This window comes from Labrus mixtus, chromosome 3 (assembly GCF_963584025.1).
Source record: "Labrus mixtus chromosome 3, fLabMix1.1, whole genome shotgun sequence".
Taxonomy (NCBI): domain Eukaryota; kingdom Metazoa; phylum Chordata; class Actinopteri; order Labriformes; family Labridae; genus Labrus; species Labrus mixtus.
Window position 1 is genome coordinate 24887430 of NC_083614.1, and position 16371 is coordinate 24903800.

The 16371-nt window shown below is 41.2% G+C and overlaps 1 protein-coding gene across 2 annotated transcripts; it reads right to left on the reverse strand.

Annotated features, from left to right (window-relative positions):
* Window positions 1-2285: 2285 nt before the first annotated feature.
* Window positions 2286-15117, reverse strand: mknk2b (MAPK interacting serine/threonine kinase 2b). Of its 2 annotated transcripts, none has more exons than XM_061034155.1 (14): window positions 14958-15117; window positions 14072-14296; window positions 13479-13569; window positions 13230-13331; window positions 13054-13151; window positions 10575-10654; window positions 10389-10462; window positions 10098-10202; window positions 9806-9861; window positions 9517-9612; window positions 5954-6148; window positions 5658-5822; window positions 5509-5549; window positions 2286-5402 (listed from the first exon to the last, which is right to left on the reverse strand). In XM_061034155.1, exons 2-14 carry the CDS (start codon window positions 14120-14122, stop codon window positions 5129-5131), a joined length of 1428 nt encoding a protein of 475 aa, XP_060890138.1. In that variant the 5' UTR covers window positions 14123-14296; window positions 14958-15117; the 3' UTR covers window positions 2286-5128. The 2 variants fall into 2 exon arrangements, with proteins under 2 accessions (XP_060890138.1, XP_060890137.1); XM_061034154.1 differs by having other exon boundaries at window positions 13230-13349.
* Window positions 15118-16371: the final 1254 nt, after the last annotated feature.

Below are 16371 nucleotides of genomic sequence, written 5' to 3' on the forward strand. Positions count from 1 at the left end.
TGTATTAAATGCAATCCTAAGTAATGTTGTAGTATATACCTTGTTTGTGTTGGTCAGTATTAAAGGGAACATTTGTATGTTGAATTTTTACTGCTTTAAAATTGCATCACAGTCTATATGATTATTATGTATTTCCAGCAATCAATCAATCTTTATTTGTATATCACCAATTCATAACAGGTGTTATCTCGAGACACTTTACTAAAAGCAGGTAAAAGACCTTACTCTTTGTTATTTAACCAACAACCATGTATACCTGAATGTTTACCCACAGGCTCAGTGAAACTTCTTCAAGTTTTGTGGATCTGCATTTGACAGCTGATCTATTTCTTTCTTGGTGTTTATTTATCGTGACATTTCAGAGAGTATATTCTTCATTGCATACAAAAGGAATGAATCAGTTAGTTTCTCTCAAATAGTAAAAAACAAAACTTTTTAGAAACATGTTTTTCAGGGGAGTTGATGAAGTACTTTTACTCACTAGTAAATGTAGTAGTTACCATCATGACGAGTGGCTGTGGCTTAGTGGTTGAGTCTGTTGCCTTTTACAGGAAGCGCCTCCTTTTACAGGAAGCTCCTGCAATGTCAAAACTGTAAAAACATTTATCTCAAGTAAATGAAGCCATCTGTTACCTACTTACCCATCATGTTCATTTCAGCATCTTTTCTCACCACTGCACTGTTGTCTTATTTAGTCTTTGTTTATTTGTTTGTTTAGTGCCAATGTTTAATGTTATTCTTTAGGAAGGAGAGCAATGTTTATCATTAAGTCAAATTCCTTGTATGTCTAAGATTGCCTAGCTAATAAAGCGGACTCTGATTCACATTTCTGGGCACTGAACCCCAAACTGTTCCCACTGCTAAATTGACTGATTAGTACTGTGGGGCCGTTGGGCACTTGTGTGTGAGTTTGGACTGTAAACTTCGCTTTGAGAAGTGAGAAGTCAATTTACCATTTCATCAGTATTACTAAATACAGAAGATTTTGACGTAAGAGCTCCACTAGGGGGAGACAAACACCTGATATTTCTCACCCATCTCTGCAGCTTGCACAGAAAACTTGCTGCTGTTGCATCGTTTAATTTCCTCTCTTGCCTTATGACGCCAACAATGCTGAAATAGAAATTATGCAATGCATTTCTTTCTTTTTTGTTCTTGTAAGTTAGAAATCTGCAGCAAATTCAAATTAAATGGGGAAGACTTTAAGAATGATTAATCCATAAGTATGATGATTGTGATAAATGAATACACATCAGAGAATATTTGAAGTTACACAAGTTAGGGCTTCCCTGTATTTGTATGTAAATTTAAATGGACATTTTGAACTGTTATTCACAAGACATCAGGAGGGGACAACTTACAATTTTAGATGGACATTTCCTTTACTTTTCTTACATTTCATGGACTAAATGATGAAGTGAGATGTAAATAATACACTCGCTACCAATAATGAAAGGACAGTTACTGAGTATTTATTTACATTAAAAAGGACATTATCCATCCCTGAGATTGTTCTGTTGATTTTTATGTTTTGAAGAAGTAAAAAAGGGGAGGAGATTTGTATTTAGTTTTGTTGTTTTTCTTGAATTGCTCCTTTTAAGTCATGAAATGTGTTCAGGCAGTCTTGGTCATAGTGTATTTTGTGTGTTGTTATTTTGTAATGAGTGAGAAAATAAATTAAATGATCATCTATCTTCTTTTTTTGTCTGCTCTTTTGCTATTAATTTCTCTGGAACATGACATCAACTTTTGTCCAAACCCACATCCCTCCTTCTGGTGTGTGCAGCTGTTTTTAACCTGATGACAGGTCCTGACTTGTAGCGCTGTTGATATGATGCACCAGCAGTTTAGTTAATTTAGCATAATTGATGTGGTTTTATTTCCAGGAAGATCATGTGGTTCACTGAGCTGCTGCAGCTCTTGCAGCAGGTTGCATCAGTCTCGTCAGATCAGATCAGGAGCACTCGTCATATCGCAGCAGCAGCAGCAGCTCTCAGCATGACTAATGCAAGGTGAAACAAGTCACATTTGTGTGTGTGTGTGTGTGTGTGAGGAGACAACTGCTCATATTCACCAACAGCCAAGGACACGTGACAAGTCAGCTCAGGTATCAGGGAGTGTAACTGATAAAGGGGATTTAAAGCAGGGAATCAGATGAAGCTGTGTTAGCCTTGGCCACAAGATAACACTGCTGGTTAATATAAAACTAGAGATACCAGGGGACATGTTTTACCTTACTGTTTAACTAAACATGAAAACATTTACAGTAATGACAGAGGACTGAATGTAGGTCAAAGCATTTTATTGCATTTTTTTTTAGAAAAACAATACAAAATTCTGTTGCAACTGTCATAGCTGTTGCTTTGAGTGAACTGCAATCATTCACATGGTACAGTAAAGTGCTTATTTTAAATCAAAATATCTTTATGTATTTTAAAGGATGTATTTATTTCAAATTTCCTCCCATATACACAATGGGGTTGGGGGATGGGGCGTGGTTCAGACAGTGTTAATCAGATGTGTCAACTCAAAAAAAAAAAAAAAAAAAAAAAGAAATGGACAGAATAACCCCACACCATGTCCATGACACAAACTATAAAACATTTGATCAATGTTGCTGGATTGTAAATGCTTTTGCCTGTGGGCTACATTCAAATTGTGGGGATGATGATGATGGACTGTCCATTTGAATGAATGAATGAATCACTGAATTTCTACACGTCCTTACTTCAAAATGACTGACAATATAAAAATTGCGAGGCTTAGAGATATCATTTTGTCCCCTTCCCCCCCCCCCAATAAAAGGCAGTATTTAAAGCCACTGCCATGTGACAAAATAGAAATGGTCATGACCAAGAAAACTCTACACCATTAAGGATATGACAGAGTATGGCCAAAGTCTGTGCGCTTTTGAGTATCCAACCCTAACAAAAAGTAGGGACTCACTTGTCTGATGCTCAAAAGGGAGAAAAAGGCAGAATACTGAACTGTATTGGTAATTCAAAAACCCCAGGATTGCCTTGGTCATCAGCCTTATGCTTCGACATTACTGATAGCAAAGTAGTTTCCCAAGTGGAGAAGAAAACAGCTGCATACACAAATTCAAGTAAGTCTTATTATAAGACATAAACCCCATAGCTATGCATCTGTAGAAAATGTATTTCAGAACTATTACAGTGTCCTATTATCAGCATAATGGGTCCTTTGACACCAAGGGAGCCACTTTGTAGAAAGTACCGTCGCTGCAGTGCTGGCAACAGGACGTGGACAATCAGAAGTCCCCACTTCTCACTGCCAGGTGATGATCACATGTTCAATATCATGACTTGAACCGTCTTTGGTGAAATGGCTACAGTGTTGTGAGACCTCATCACCAAGTCCATTACCTGTCAGCTTCAGATGAGCTTAATGAACTTAATCTGAACAAAAAAACAAAACAAGATTATTGCCAACTCTTGTACATAAAAACTAAAAACTTGCCTTCGCTGGGCATGAACGCTCCAGATCAACTTTACTTCCCACCTCACCTTGAACACAACATACTCTGAACTTTTAAAAACACAAAACATAAAAAAATAATAAAGGAAAACAACCGGTGTTTCACCTGAACTGAACAGCACCTGCATGAAAATCACCATGTAGAAAAAAAAAAAAAGCTTATCAACAGCTATATAAAAGAAAAAAGGGGACAAGAAATCAGTGTGGCACATTGACATGGAGTTTTCAAACAAGAAAATTAAGTAAACTTAATACAGCTACACGTCCGTGGAAGACTTTTTTTTTTCTTTTTGTGGAATGTTTTTCCTTTTTTAAATGATTTTTTTTTAAGTCTTACCTGCCTCTTCATTTGTAATGAGATCATTATTTTTAGAAAAAGGGTCAACTAATCAAAAAACAAGACACAAAAAAAAAAGATGGTCCAAAAAAATGTATTCAATCAATCATTGACACTTGGGTCACCTTGGCCAAAATGTGCTTCTCAAACCCCTGAGACAAGTTCTAGCCTTTACTGCCAAAATATTCAAGGTTTAATCTAATGCATAACTTGACTTGCAGATATAAAAAAAAATACAAGTTCTGGTTGTAGCAGGGGACATGTCATGAATTATTTTCAATGAAAGCAACACGGACCCAGTTTAGCTTGCAGAAATTTAACATGAGCTTATATGAACATACTGAATATATACGTACTTCAGAGCAGGATCAGATGTCTAATTTTGGGATTGCCCTGCTTCATGTATTAAGTGCAGTAGTTTAACTCAATACTATTAGACTTGCCCAATGATGGCATATAAACACTAAAAAGTGTGGCCAAAGTTAATTTGGAATACATGTTCATAAAATAAACTATGAATGGGTGTACTGACAAACATTCCATGCTCTATCTAGGAGCAGTAAGTGCATGGCCATCAAGCTAGATCTGGCTTGTTTTATCTCAGACATTTCCAGAAGAGGCTCAGTGTTAAGGAATTCATCTTAAATTGAAAAAAAAAAAAAAATATCTTTGAAGTCTCCAGCCACAAAGTGGAACACACCAGGCACGGACAGCATTGGCTTACAGCCCTTCCAAACCCTCATACTGAATCCCTTGGAGACAGAAACAGCCTTTCCCTTGGCATATTGCATAAGCTTGTACGTATCTGCAGAGGGGTCATTCATGCATATACATACAGGCAAAGAGAACATTCCAGATAACTTAATTCACAGTGGATCCAGTTGTAACGTGGGAGCAGCACAACAGGTAGTCCTTTGGTGTCTGAGCTTAGTCTTGAACGATGCGTGTTTGGATTTCTTTTGAACCGAGTTTCATGGAAAAAAGAAAATAACTTTCCTTTCTCCCTCCCGAATCATGAACTGACCCTCCTCCCAAACCCTGACATGCTCATGTGTGTTTGCTATAAGCTGGCCCTGGGCTGATGTGCTTCAGAAGTGCTGCAGAAAGGCAGAAGGCATTTAGAGAAAGGGATGCGTGCTGCATCGCCCTTTACAGCGAGGCAAGAGAGCCTGAATGGCAGAGGAACCAAGACCAGCTAGAGTCAGGAAGAAGGGCCAGAATTGGAGAGGGAGAGTCTCAGGGCTGTCCAGACATTAATCTTAACGGAAGGTCGGAGGTCAGGGTTGACGAAGTTCAGGCACAGTCTCCCACAATAACAAGAGGAGCCAAGAGCTGTCGCAGCTCTGCAGCAGAGACGGGCCCTCCGTTAGGCTGGTTGCTCAGCTGCCTACGCCGGGCCAGCTTAGAGTTGGAAGGAGGAGAGAGGCGCATAGAAGAGCCAGTAGCGGTAACAACAAAGGGGACTTCCTGCTGCTGCTGGTCTTCAATGCCGTCCTGTTCAGCCAGCTGCCGGTTCACAGCCATGGCTTTGCCAGCGAAGAAAGTCAGATCCCTGGCATTGCTGGTTCTGTTGGACAAAAGCAGAGAAAGTCAGTTTAATTCAGTACAAGTTACAAATATCTTAGGCTCAAGTATCCTGAAGAATGCAGGCTATTGGATTAACATTCTCTCACCTTTGATGCAAGATTGATGTTGGCAAAGTGTCAAATGCACCCTGAATTAAAAAAAAAAAAAAAAGATTAATCAGAAGCTCAACCTTTTGATAGACATACAAAATGTTTTTAAAAGACATTTAGAAGAGGCTTGATGGCTTTAAACCTACCCCCTGCACCCAGGGGTGCTGCAGAACCTGGCTGGCACTCAGGCGGTTTTTGGCATCTCGAACCAGAAGTTTGGATATGAGGTCTTTGGCACTTGAGGAGATGTGAGCCCAGTCTTTCTCTGGAAACTCGTATTTTCCTTCCTGAATACTCTCAAACAAAGTGTTCTAGAAATGTATAGAAAAATATTTACCATTAGTTACAGACCCGGCGAGAAAGTGTTAATTGTTTCTGTTCAAAAATGTTTTGCACAAGAAGGAAGCAAGCAGAAGAGTTTAGTGGATGTGTCAAATAATACCTGGCAGGTGTGGCAGGGTTCCCCTAATTCCCATCCACAGTCACCACCACAGCGGCCTACAAAGGGTGGGTAGCCGCTTAGCATGATGTAGAGGATGACTCCAAGACTCCACAGGTCACAGCGCTTGTCGTAAATTGTGGCCTCCTCACTGAAAGCTTCAACCACCTCAGGTGCCATGTACTCTGCCGAGCCACACTGTAAGACAAAGAAGAAAAATATATTATTTTTCTGTCACAGGGACGACCAGAAGAAGAGAGTGGCAGAAAGAAAAAAGGGTCAAGAGAAAGACAAGCTTGTTTGAGCTGCAGCCCACATTCTTCAGCTCAGCTGATACCTCGTGGTGGGAGCACTAAAGCCTGGGGCCCACTCTAGGGCTGTGTGGTGGGTGACTATGTGACAGTCACATGCTTATCTGCAGTGATGGGTTCATTTAAAATGCCTTATATACAGCTTTTCTCAATGCCCTGGGGACAGCTAAGTAGGAACACAGTGTACAATTAGGTATCAGGGATGGAGGAGGGAGGGTTGTGCTTTAAAGAAGCAGGTCAGTTTGGTTAGGCAGCAGCAGTAAGTCAAAGCTTTGACCATTCAGCTGTCAACAAGCCAGGCAGATTGGGCTGAGGGCAATGACAGGCCTAGCTCTAACTGTGCCTTGTTATGTAGCTAGGAGAGAAATTGGGCCAAACACTGAGCATGGAAAAGAGGATTGGGTTGTCCTGCAACGCCTGAGACTTGGCTTAGCCCTCATCAGTTACATAACTTGGAAACACAAACACCAAAGGCTGTTTTAATACTAAGGGAACAGAAAAGAGGAGCAGGTCACTAGTTCACCTAAGAAATTAAGATATTTGTGGCTAAGACATTGCCAAATTCTTTTATGGTCTAATGAGTATTGAAAAGATGTGTTTGGATTCTTTACATTTAAACCAGTAGTTTTCTAAATCACATCATCTAGAAATCTCAGAGAACCTGTTTATCCACCCCAAACACATTTTTGTTTTTAAGTCTTCGTTCCACATGAGACCTTAACCTTTGCAGACCATTCTGGCCTATATCCTTTCTTCCATCTGTGCGCAAGCATGTTTACGTTGCGCAGGGCTCTATTGTGTACCAGTACCACATCCCAGCTGTCTCCTAGCTCCTCCTTTCAGCCTGCTGCACCCTTATGTAATGAAATTTGCTGCACAGGAATCTAGTCCCAGACAAAGCTGCCTCTATTGGAGAGAAAAAAAACCCAACCCCCACACTGCCACCAACAAAATCATGTCTGGGGCGACTGCCTCCACAGACAGGCCCCCAGGATTCAGGCCAAATGCAGCTGCAAAAAGAAATGGGCATACAATATATTTTGCGGGCCATGGTACAGTGAAACTATGTGCTTTTAAGGTTAATCTATTTTCAAAAAAATGAGCCACAAATTGCACACCAACCAGTATCAATATAACCAGTACAAGACTGTTGCAACTACCAGAAATCACAGACCGTTCTGCTTGTACCGCTCCTGATCTGTATCAGTCACATCCTCTTCAATACTTCCAGTAAGAAGCATAGATAGTTGCTAATCAGCTGATGTTAGTTACTGCAGGATATGTTGGCATCATAACCTGGGGCTTTCCTGAAGCCATGTGACTAGTCAGGCCATATTGACACCACTGATGACATACACCTCCGTCTGTAAACTGACGACAGGATTATGTGGAGAGGCTGTAAAAGATGGGGGGGTGGTGAAACCTTCTACTGTCGTCATGCAGCTGCACCTGTGACAGTAAAATAATGTAGGCATTTTTTTTTTTAAATGTTTAAGTGTTGTGTCTTCGTGTTGCACTTCAAGTGCAGCACATGAACCATAACATTTGGGACTAATTTCATGCCAAGCTGAAAGACAGGCTGCTTCGTGTGCAGCTTTCTTTGTAGACTAATATTAGCTTTTTCCTGGAAAGGCCCCTTTCCTTTTCCACGAGTACCTGACATTCAGGATTTTACAGGAGAGCACGCAAAAAACATCCACGGTAAACTTTAATCAGGCCTTAGATAAAGTTTATTAAACCCTTTCAGCGTGACCAGTAACATAACAAAACATTTAAAGCACACAATAGTGTGCAACAGCAACTCTGGGCAAAGTGGGGGGCAGGGAGAGACTGCCAATAGTACGATGAAAATCAGATAACATTGTTCCTGTGATCATGGCAAAGAAAACAAGCCAGAGCGCATGAGCAGGCTGGGTCTTTGTCCCTCCCAGTTACCCTCCCCCTCCCACGGGTCTAGCCAATCACATCTCAGTTGCTAGGTATACGGGCAAAGAGTACATTTCTAGAACAAGCCTTATGCACAGCCTTTGTATAAAGAACATAATGAAAGCGCAGACCAGCACAAGCGCGGTTGGGGCCACTGGGCGGAGACTAAGAAGAAAGCTTGTGTGGATGTTTTTCTCATACCACAGAGAGAAAAGGAAAATAAGCTAGAGTTAGTGTGCTTTGGTTTCAATAATACATCTTTATGCTACAGGGAACGGCCTTGTTAAAGTCACACTGTATTCCCTGCAGCCATAATCACCCACCAAGGTTATAACATTGCTTCTTATCCGCAGGCTTAAAGCAAGATTTCAATGGAAGACAAGTTTATCTCAAGGCCTGTTGGAAATAAACTTCTCACACAACTAAAGTTGTTATAAAATGCAAGGATGGAGGATGCGTCCATAAACAAGAACCAGGCAAAGTAATACTTGCAGCCCACCACATCAAACATCCACAGTTGTTCAGGCCCAACATAAACCATGTAGACTAAACATGAGGCCTCTCGGTCCTCTTTCAGGGATGGGCTCTCTACCCATTCTTTCTCTCAAAAGGAAGATGAAGTTACCAGTGGTGAAAACCCCCACCCACCCTTACATTTCTGCAGACTAAACTTGCTCTGGTCCATCCAGACCACAACAAGCAGAAGGGGTATCTGTTGACACAAGTAGAAAGCTTGCCAATTCTTCTTTACCCCTCCACTTTGAGGTTTCTAGGGTCCAGCACAGTGTTCAGAGAATTAGCTTTGTGTTGTGACGTCAGCAGAGTGTTAATCAATCGTAACCCCAAAAATTCACTGGTCTCAATGTTTGGACTGATAAGCAACAGGACGTTGACGTTAAACTGAGGCATATCTTTCCAAGTGTTTCTGATTTTCAGCATGATAAGAAAAGGTTAATTCTACCAGACAGGGGCAATCCAACTTATTGTAGAGAGCCTGCCCAACACTGAACTATGTTAACCTCAAAACAACATTTACTAACCAATCAGCAAGCTGTCATGGAGCTCACACCACTCAGAATTGCCCAATAACAAGACAGTCTCTCGGTCCTGATAAAGACATTGTTTTACAGCCTGAAAACACCCAGCTTATCCAAGAGATGACAACCCCCCATACAGTGTCGTGACCAAGACTGTATGACAGATTAATCTCTCCCTGGTTCTCAATAGCAATACTCATACTGCATACATGCATTTAAAACCACCCATCCATGTTCCCATTTATAAATTGGTAGACCAAACAAGACAGACATAATCTACAGCTGGACTTACAGGAGTAAGGAGCTCAGGGGTGGAGATGGGTGAGCTGTCACTGTTCAGCTTGATCCCACTGCCCAAGTCAAAGTCACAGATCTTGACTGGGGAAATCTGAAGAAAAAAAAAAAAAAAAAAAAGAGAGTTAGTATTTATCTATTTTTTTTACAGGCCTCTATTCATTCATGATGAGATTTCCATTATCACAGTTTATATCATCATCTGAGAATTACTTATCAGACTTAATAAGTCAAGTTTGTTGCCATTTTAAATAATTAGGCTCAACATTTTTTAGTAGCACACTCACCTTGTCGGCACTCTTGCAGAGAATGTTTTCAGGCTTCAGGTCTCTGTGTGCCATTCCTAGCAAATAGAAGAAAGGCAATCAGTTTCTGTTTTGTAGAGAGATTTGACAACTACGCCTGGAGAAAGGAAAATGTATAACACCATATTAAAAATTCAAACAAATGTGAAAAGATTATTGTGTCTCTTGGCTAATTCTTAAAATAAATAGCCATGTTCATACCCTCAGGCTTTTCCTATTGTGGTTATCATGACATGTAACAAAATTACTCAACATTTTGTACAAGTGGTCTTACCCTTGTTGTGCAAGAAATCTAGAGCGCTGGCAATGTCCTGCACGACCACACTGGCTTCCTGCTCACTGAAGTACCGTCTCTTGTGAATGTGCGCCAAGATTGACCCTAATGGATGGGTGGAAAAAGAGTATCTGCTTTATTTACAAGCACAAAGCACATAATGAAAGCCTTCCCACACACAGACACATACACAGGCCACACAAGAGACTGGACATAAGCATTACCAGAATTTTTGAAAAATAAACAATAGGATGTGATGCAGTCATCCTGTATCAGCTATAATTTACTCACCTCCCCTGAGCTTTTCAAACACCAGGTAGAATTTATCTTCCTCTTCAAAGAACTCCACCAGCTCCAGTATGTTACTGCAGAAAAGAACCAGGAGCAAAATGAGCCAGTGGTAACACAGTTAAATTGAACTGTCTCCATCCATTCATCAGGTGGCATTACTTTAGTTGAACATAAACAGGACATTACCTGTGGCCCTGGCACTGGTAGAGCATCTCAACCTCACGGAAGACACGACTGCGGCTGTGACCTGGTCTTTTCTCAATGATCTGGAGTAAAACAAAATAATGCTTTAATAACAACATCTAAAATGAGTCTCTAAAGCAGGAGAATAGACAACAATTCTAAACTGAACCCATCTGCTAGAGATGATACACGGGTGATGGCATTCCGCTGAAACTACACAAAAAAACCCACAACTGGCTGCGTTTACTGTATGTGGTATTGCACCAATTCCATATACAGAGCCCTATAACTGGTATCCTTTCAGACCTTCATTTTTCTTTCCTACCTCTATCCCACCCGGTGACACATTTGTCAAGATAGTTTTAACCTACTTTCTGTGCAGCAAGCCAAAGTAATGACAGAACAGAATGAAAATGAAACAAGTCACAGCAGCTTTAAATTTAGACTTCATGTGTGACCCATATTTATATCTCAAGAGCTCTGAAGGAGCCACGAGTGTTCCTTTCAACCTCCATGAACTTATCCAAAACTGTTTACGATAACAAAAAATAGGCTCTATATATATAACTTAGTGATGCCTGGAACTAAACCACTAAGGGGCCACCAGCTGCACGATGCTTTGCCAAGAGAGAGAAAGAATGATAGACTGCTGACACCAGAGCAAAAGGCCTGAATTTTCCAGCCCTGGTTGGTTATTGTCTGCTTGTGAGGTTGCGCATGTTTTTCTTCCTGCTAGCTGGATTACAGTTGCCATTGAAGCTCAGTGGGGCCAGAGTTTCAGTATGTGTCTAGGATTAATGAACAGACAAGAGGCCAGTGGGCAGTCCAAAGCCTCTGCACTGTTCCAGTCTGAGTCAGCAGCACAAACAGCCCCCCCCAAATCAGCTCACTTTCACCTGATCGCAACACAATCCTCACACCCTCATAATCACACGTGCAGGTTCAACATAAAAGTGCAAATCATGACTAAATGCATTATCAGCATGATAAGTGGAAGTGGGTCAACTGTTATTTGAGAGAGATTTATGGTTGTTTATCAAAAACTAAAGATCAGAATCACAACAGCATTCTGCAAAACAAGTTATGCTGCATGATCAATCATCAACTCAGTGTTGTGAAATAATAACTTCCGGGAGAATAATTTGTTTGGAAACCAAAGCGTCAGAAAGGCACGCACTGCACGGCCCTCTGCCCTTCCTCGGTGCGCTACGGCTTTTGTTGCTATTGCGACACAAGGAGCCCACACAACCCACCTCAGTCTGGAGGGGGAGGGGAGAGACAGGACATCTGGCAGGAGTAGTCTGAGCCCCCCTTCAACAGCTAAATGACCTCCCAATAACGTGCGACCCCCACGCCTCTTCCATACAGAACTGCAAAGTCTCAAGGGATCTACCAAACCAACCAGGGGTAAACAAAGCAACAGATCACAGAATATGTGCGCCAATGTCTCTTAAATATTAATGGTATGATATGGACACATGCTCTATAGGGAACTAACCATTTTCCTCCAGCCTTTATTTAAATCGTTAAGGCTAAACTGCATAGAAATGAAGCTAACAGAAAATAATGTGGACATTGCATGTCCCCATGACATTCTTGGTTTAGTGTCAAGAACTCCAAGAAAAAACAAACCCCAGTTCTGCTTTTCTGCACATCAGCAAAAAAAAAAAAAATTCACAATGTTTTGTTCCCAGAAATGAGGAAATGAGCATCACACGTAAGAGCCAAAAAAGGAAGTCCCTTCAAGTCAAGACATGTACGCACAAGTCAACACCCATTTGGAGAGAAAAAAGAGAAGAAAAAAAGTTCAACAATACTGAGCGAGAAACAGAACAAAGCAGTGTAAACACCCTGGGTCATAACTCTCACCCAGCGCCCCTCCTACCTCTCTCTCTCTCTCTCTCTCTCTCTCTCTGTGGGTTTTGTTTTGGCACAGTTAGCAGTACACAATGTTCTCAGTAGGAGCGTCCCCTATAGGCAACAGGGGTAAAGGAAGGGGGTGGGTACATCCCTCCCAGCTCCCTGATTGGCTGAAAACTACAAAAACAGTGAGGGGAAGGGTTTTACTAACAGCAGCTAGTGTTGCACATCATGTGCAGCAGTAGCACAACACAGAAAAGCCTGCAGACATCTGTTACAGAGCTGAACTGTACGGAAAAAAGAAGCTTCCTGCCCCCGGGATCAGAACTTCCGTCAACGACACACATAGCCTAAAATAGTGTTCTTCCATTAGACTGTTTAACAGCTCCTCCATGTACACATTCATTTTATAACTCAACTCATCCCACAAAAGTTAATGAAGTTTGCAAAAAATACTACTCATTTAACACCAGGTCACTAGCCAAACAGGCAGACGGCATGATTTATTTGGACAACATTTGCAGACTTGTGAGAGGAGAACTGTCAGGACTCAGTTTATTATGCTCATGTTTTCAAAATATTCCGTCAATTATCAAGTGTCTTAGTATGTCAGCTGGCTTACCTTAACAGCATACTCTTTGTTGGTGATGAGGTTGATGCATGTTTGCACTCTGGCATAAGCGCCCTCTCCTAATACCTCTTCCTGCAGTCTGTAGACATCTGTGGCAGAGTTTAACAAGTTAGCGTTGCCAAATGTTATCATGGGTCAGATTTTCAATAGTTACAACAGTTTTTTACCCTCGAATCGCCCAGAGAAGCTGTCAGTTGCCCGGCAACGCTTTTTCTTCTTGTTTCTCTTCTTGGCATCGGGGATGTCGATAGGCTGGCTGGAAGGCATGTCTGGCAAAACAAGAGTGCCTATATTATTATGGGCCAACCAATGTTTTGGTTGATTTACATTTTTTTTTTTTTTTTTAAATGTGATAAAAAAAAGCTGCATAAACAGATCTCTGGACTCTGTTCAAAATACTAAGTTAAAATACTCACCATGTCTTGGGGAGGAGTCAAAATTAAAAGATGAATCAATAAGATGGGATCCATTTTTGGTGAAGTCATCTGATTCAAAGGGATTTTGGCCCTAGGGAGTAATAGCAGAAAAACGTGCTTGTTTAGATATCTTATCAGTGAACTATTGAGTCAAGAGAATCAATTGTAGCCATAAATGCTAAAATAATTTATTATCTTCCTTCCTACAACCATAAACTTGGTACACCCACAACAGGATTACAGTCAAGGGGCCATAGCTTTTACAAACAGCAATGACTGTCAGAATCGCAGCCACAAAGGTATCAAATGCCACACAGACGTGCATCCTAACACAATACAAAGAAATATTGCCTCATATGAATGCAAGAGGCAGACTTTCTGCAGCAACACCCAGTCGCCATCTAATGCGGTCACACTTTCATTAGCTGAACATACACGTGACACCAGGCCACACAGCACAATTTCTCAAACATAAGATGTGGGAGAGCAACAGATGGGTTTTATATTTAGCAAGATGATGTCCTCGGATACATGCGTACAGGGACTTCCCACAAGACAAGACATGAGCTCTACATATAACAAATCAAACTCACCTTGAAAGAGCGATGGAATCCAGTGACTTCGGGTATCTTATTTTGAACCATTTTGCTTCGGTTTTGGGTAATTTTTTTTTGGTGGATGAGCGGCGGATGCAGTGGTTTTTAATCTTGGGATATCAATTTCAACTTCTCCGAAACAACAGGGTCGTTTCAGAGAGAGTCTCAAGTGATCACACTGCGCTGGATGGTCAGCTTGCTGCGGCGCTTTAAACGGGAGCCCTGCGGACAAACACAAAACACACGCAGCGTTTACAAGCAGAGCAAGTCACTGAGATACCCAAATACAATGTATAGTTTCGTCCAAATAAATAAAACACTGAAAAATCAGGAAGAGGGATTTCGATTTGGAAAACACGGCTTGTTAACGGGATGATAAAAAAACAATCACAGTGCAGCAGCAGCAGCTAACTACGACGCCACCCACGTTCAATTCAACTTTTTATTACGTTTTCAAGGCCATTTGAAGCACAAGTTTACACCGTTTATACAGAATTAAACTCAACACAACACTACACTACACTTTGGGCAAGCTAAGCATACGTGTCGAATAGCCAGGCTTGTTTTCAGTAATGCGATGAAGATAGCGGCGCCGCAGAGAAGCTAAGTTAGCATTAGCACGTCCCCGAGTCCCAACAGTATTTTCACAGTCTATGGTCCCAACACTGCCAACTCGCTATTTTTTTATTTATTATTTCTCCATCACTTGACGCGACTCGATTGAATTAGACAACAGTTAGCGAAACTATATCATGATGTAAAATTAATGTGGTAAAAAAAAAAAAAACAGATAAAAAGCCCTCCTTAAAAACGACAAATACCGTCTAGGTAACAGTCTAGGTAACAGTCTAGGTAACCGTCCAAAGCCGCTTCAGCTACTCACCCCGTTGTTGATTTTACAGCTCCAGTGTTAGCGTCGTTGTTTGACCCACTGCTTCACTAGCCGCAGAGGACGGTCGAGGGGGGGATACGCCAGATAGGATGTGCGTGGAAGGTGACAAACAAGCTGTGGTTTAGGTCTTTTTATAACCTCCCCGTTGACTCCTCCTTGTCTCCTCCCTCCTCAGGCAACTGCATCAACAGACCACAGACTAGAAGTATCACGTGCCTTCTAGAAACAGATACGTGGGCTGGGTTCCATTTCGTTTTGCGACGAAAAAAACGAATGGATTGCAGCAGCCAATCTTGTGTAAAATACATCAATTAAGATAAAAACACGAAGAGTTCGTCTCTCTTAGTGGGTTGAAACTGTTTGAGGGAATTCTTAACACGTTTCAGGGAAAAGGTAATGGGAAAATATTGCCACTGCACACGAAATGGAACTCGGCCAGAGAGCTGTGTTGTATTACAGAGGTCCCACTTCAAGATGCATGGAGGAGCGAGACGACGAGTACGTGCACATCGACACAATCGACCCCTACGGCTGTTTTGATGAAAGGGGAAAAGTGCATGTGAATGGAGGCGAAGAGAGACAGGGCATTATGTTGTCGGACCAGATCCTCCAGTTCAAACCATGACTTAGTTGAAATCATAATAAATGTTTCTGTGTCTGTTAGCAGACGTCAAAGCCAGATTATTCAGCTTTGTGCTATGCAATGCATACAAAAGGAGTTCCCGCAGACATACACCACCCATGTGTCCTTTTCTATGTCTGTGGAATTGAAACATTTGCATTTATAATGCCTTTAACGTTATTCTCACACCCCGAGATGAATGACCATGCCAGATGGGTGAAATTCCCCGTCTGAGTCACTACATGCACCGAGACTGGGTCAGAATACCTGCAGCTGTTGCAGCATTTCAACACAAATACACTGACTGACATGCTCATCTAGAAAACGTTTCAGTTGTTATTCTTCACGACAAATAAAACATATATGCACTAAAATAGGCTACCAGTAAAGAGGTGTAAAAATGTAGGTCTACTTATTAAAAGTAAAAGTACCCTGTTGATATATGATCTAGGTAGGTCTGCTGCAGTATTTTTCTGTTGTGGACGGAGACATAAAGCTATACTTGTATGATTTTGTCCACTATTAATTGGGTTAATCTATAACAGAACATATTTTATAGAATGATGTTCTTTTTGTGAGTTTGTTGGTCTTTGGTCTCCAAAGAAACCAGGAGACAGCCCATGTTTTTATCTTTGAGTAAAATGGGAAGCAATAAAACAAATAGTCTACAATGCTGAAGTTTTCACTGCTGGCCACAATTTAATAACAACTCTAGTTTACTTTTATTTTCATCTGATTGTAGTGATTCAAATGGAGTTGCTTTGGAAAAAGTAACTTATTCTG

Coding starts and splice junctions, on each gene's coding strand:
- mknk2b (XM_061034154.1), bottom strand. CDS start 14,122: ATGGTTCAAAATAAGATACCCGAAGTCACTGGATTCCATCGCTCTTTC. Junction 13,570..14,071: donor GATTCCATCGCTCTTTCAAG/GTGAGTTTGATT, acceptor ATTACTCCCTAG/GGCCAAAATCCCTTTGAATC. Junction 9,613..9,805: donor TCTGCAAGAGTGCCGACAAG/GTGAGTGTGCTA, acceptor TTTTTTCTTCAG/ATTTCCCCAGTCAAGATCTG.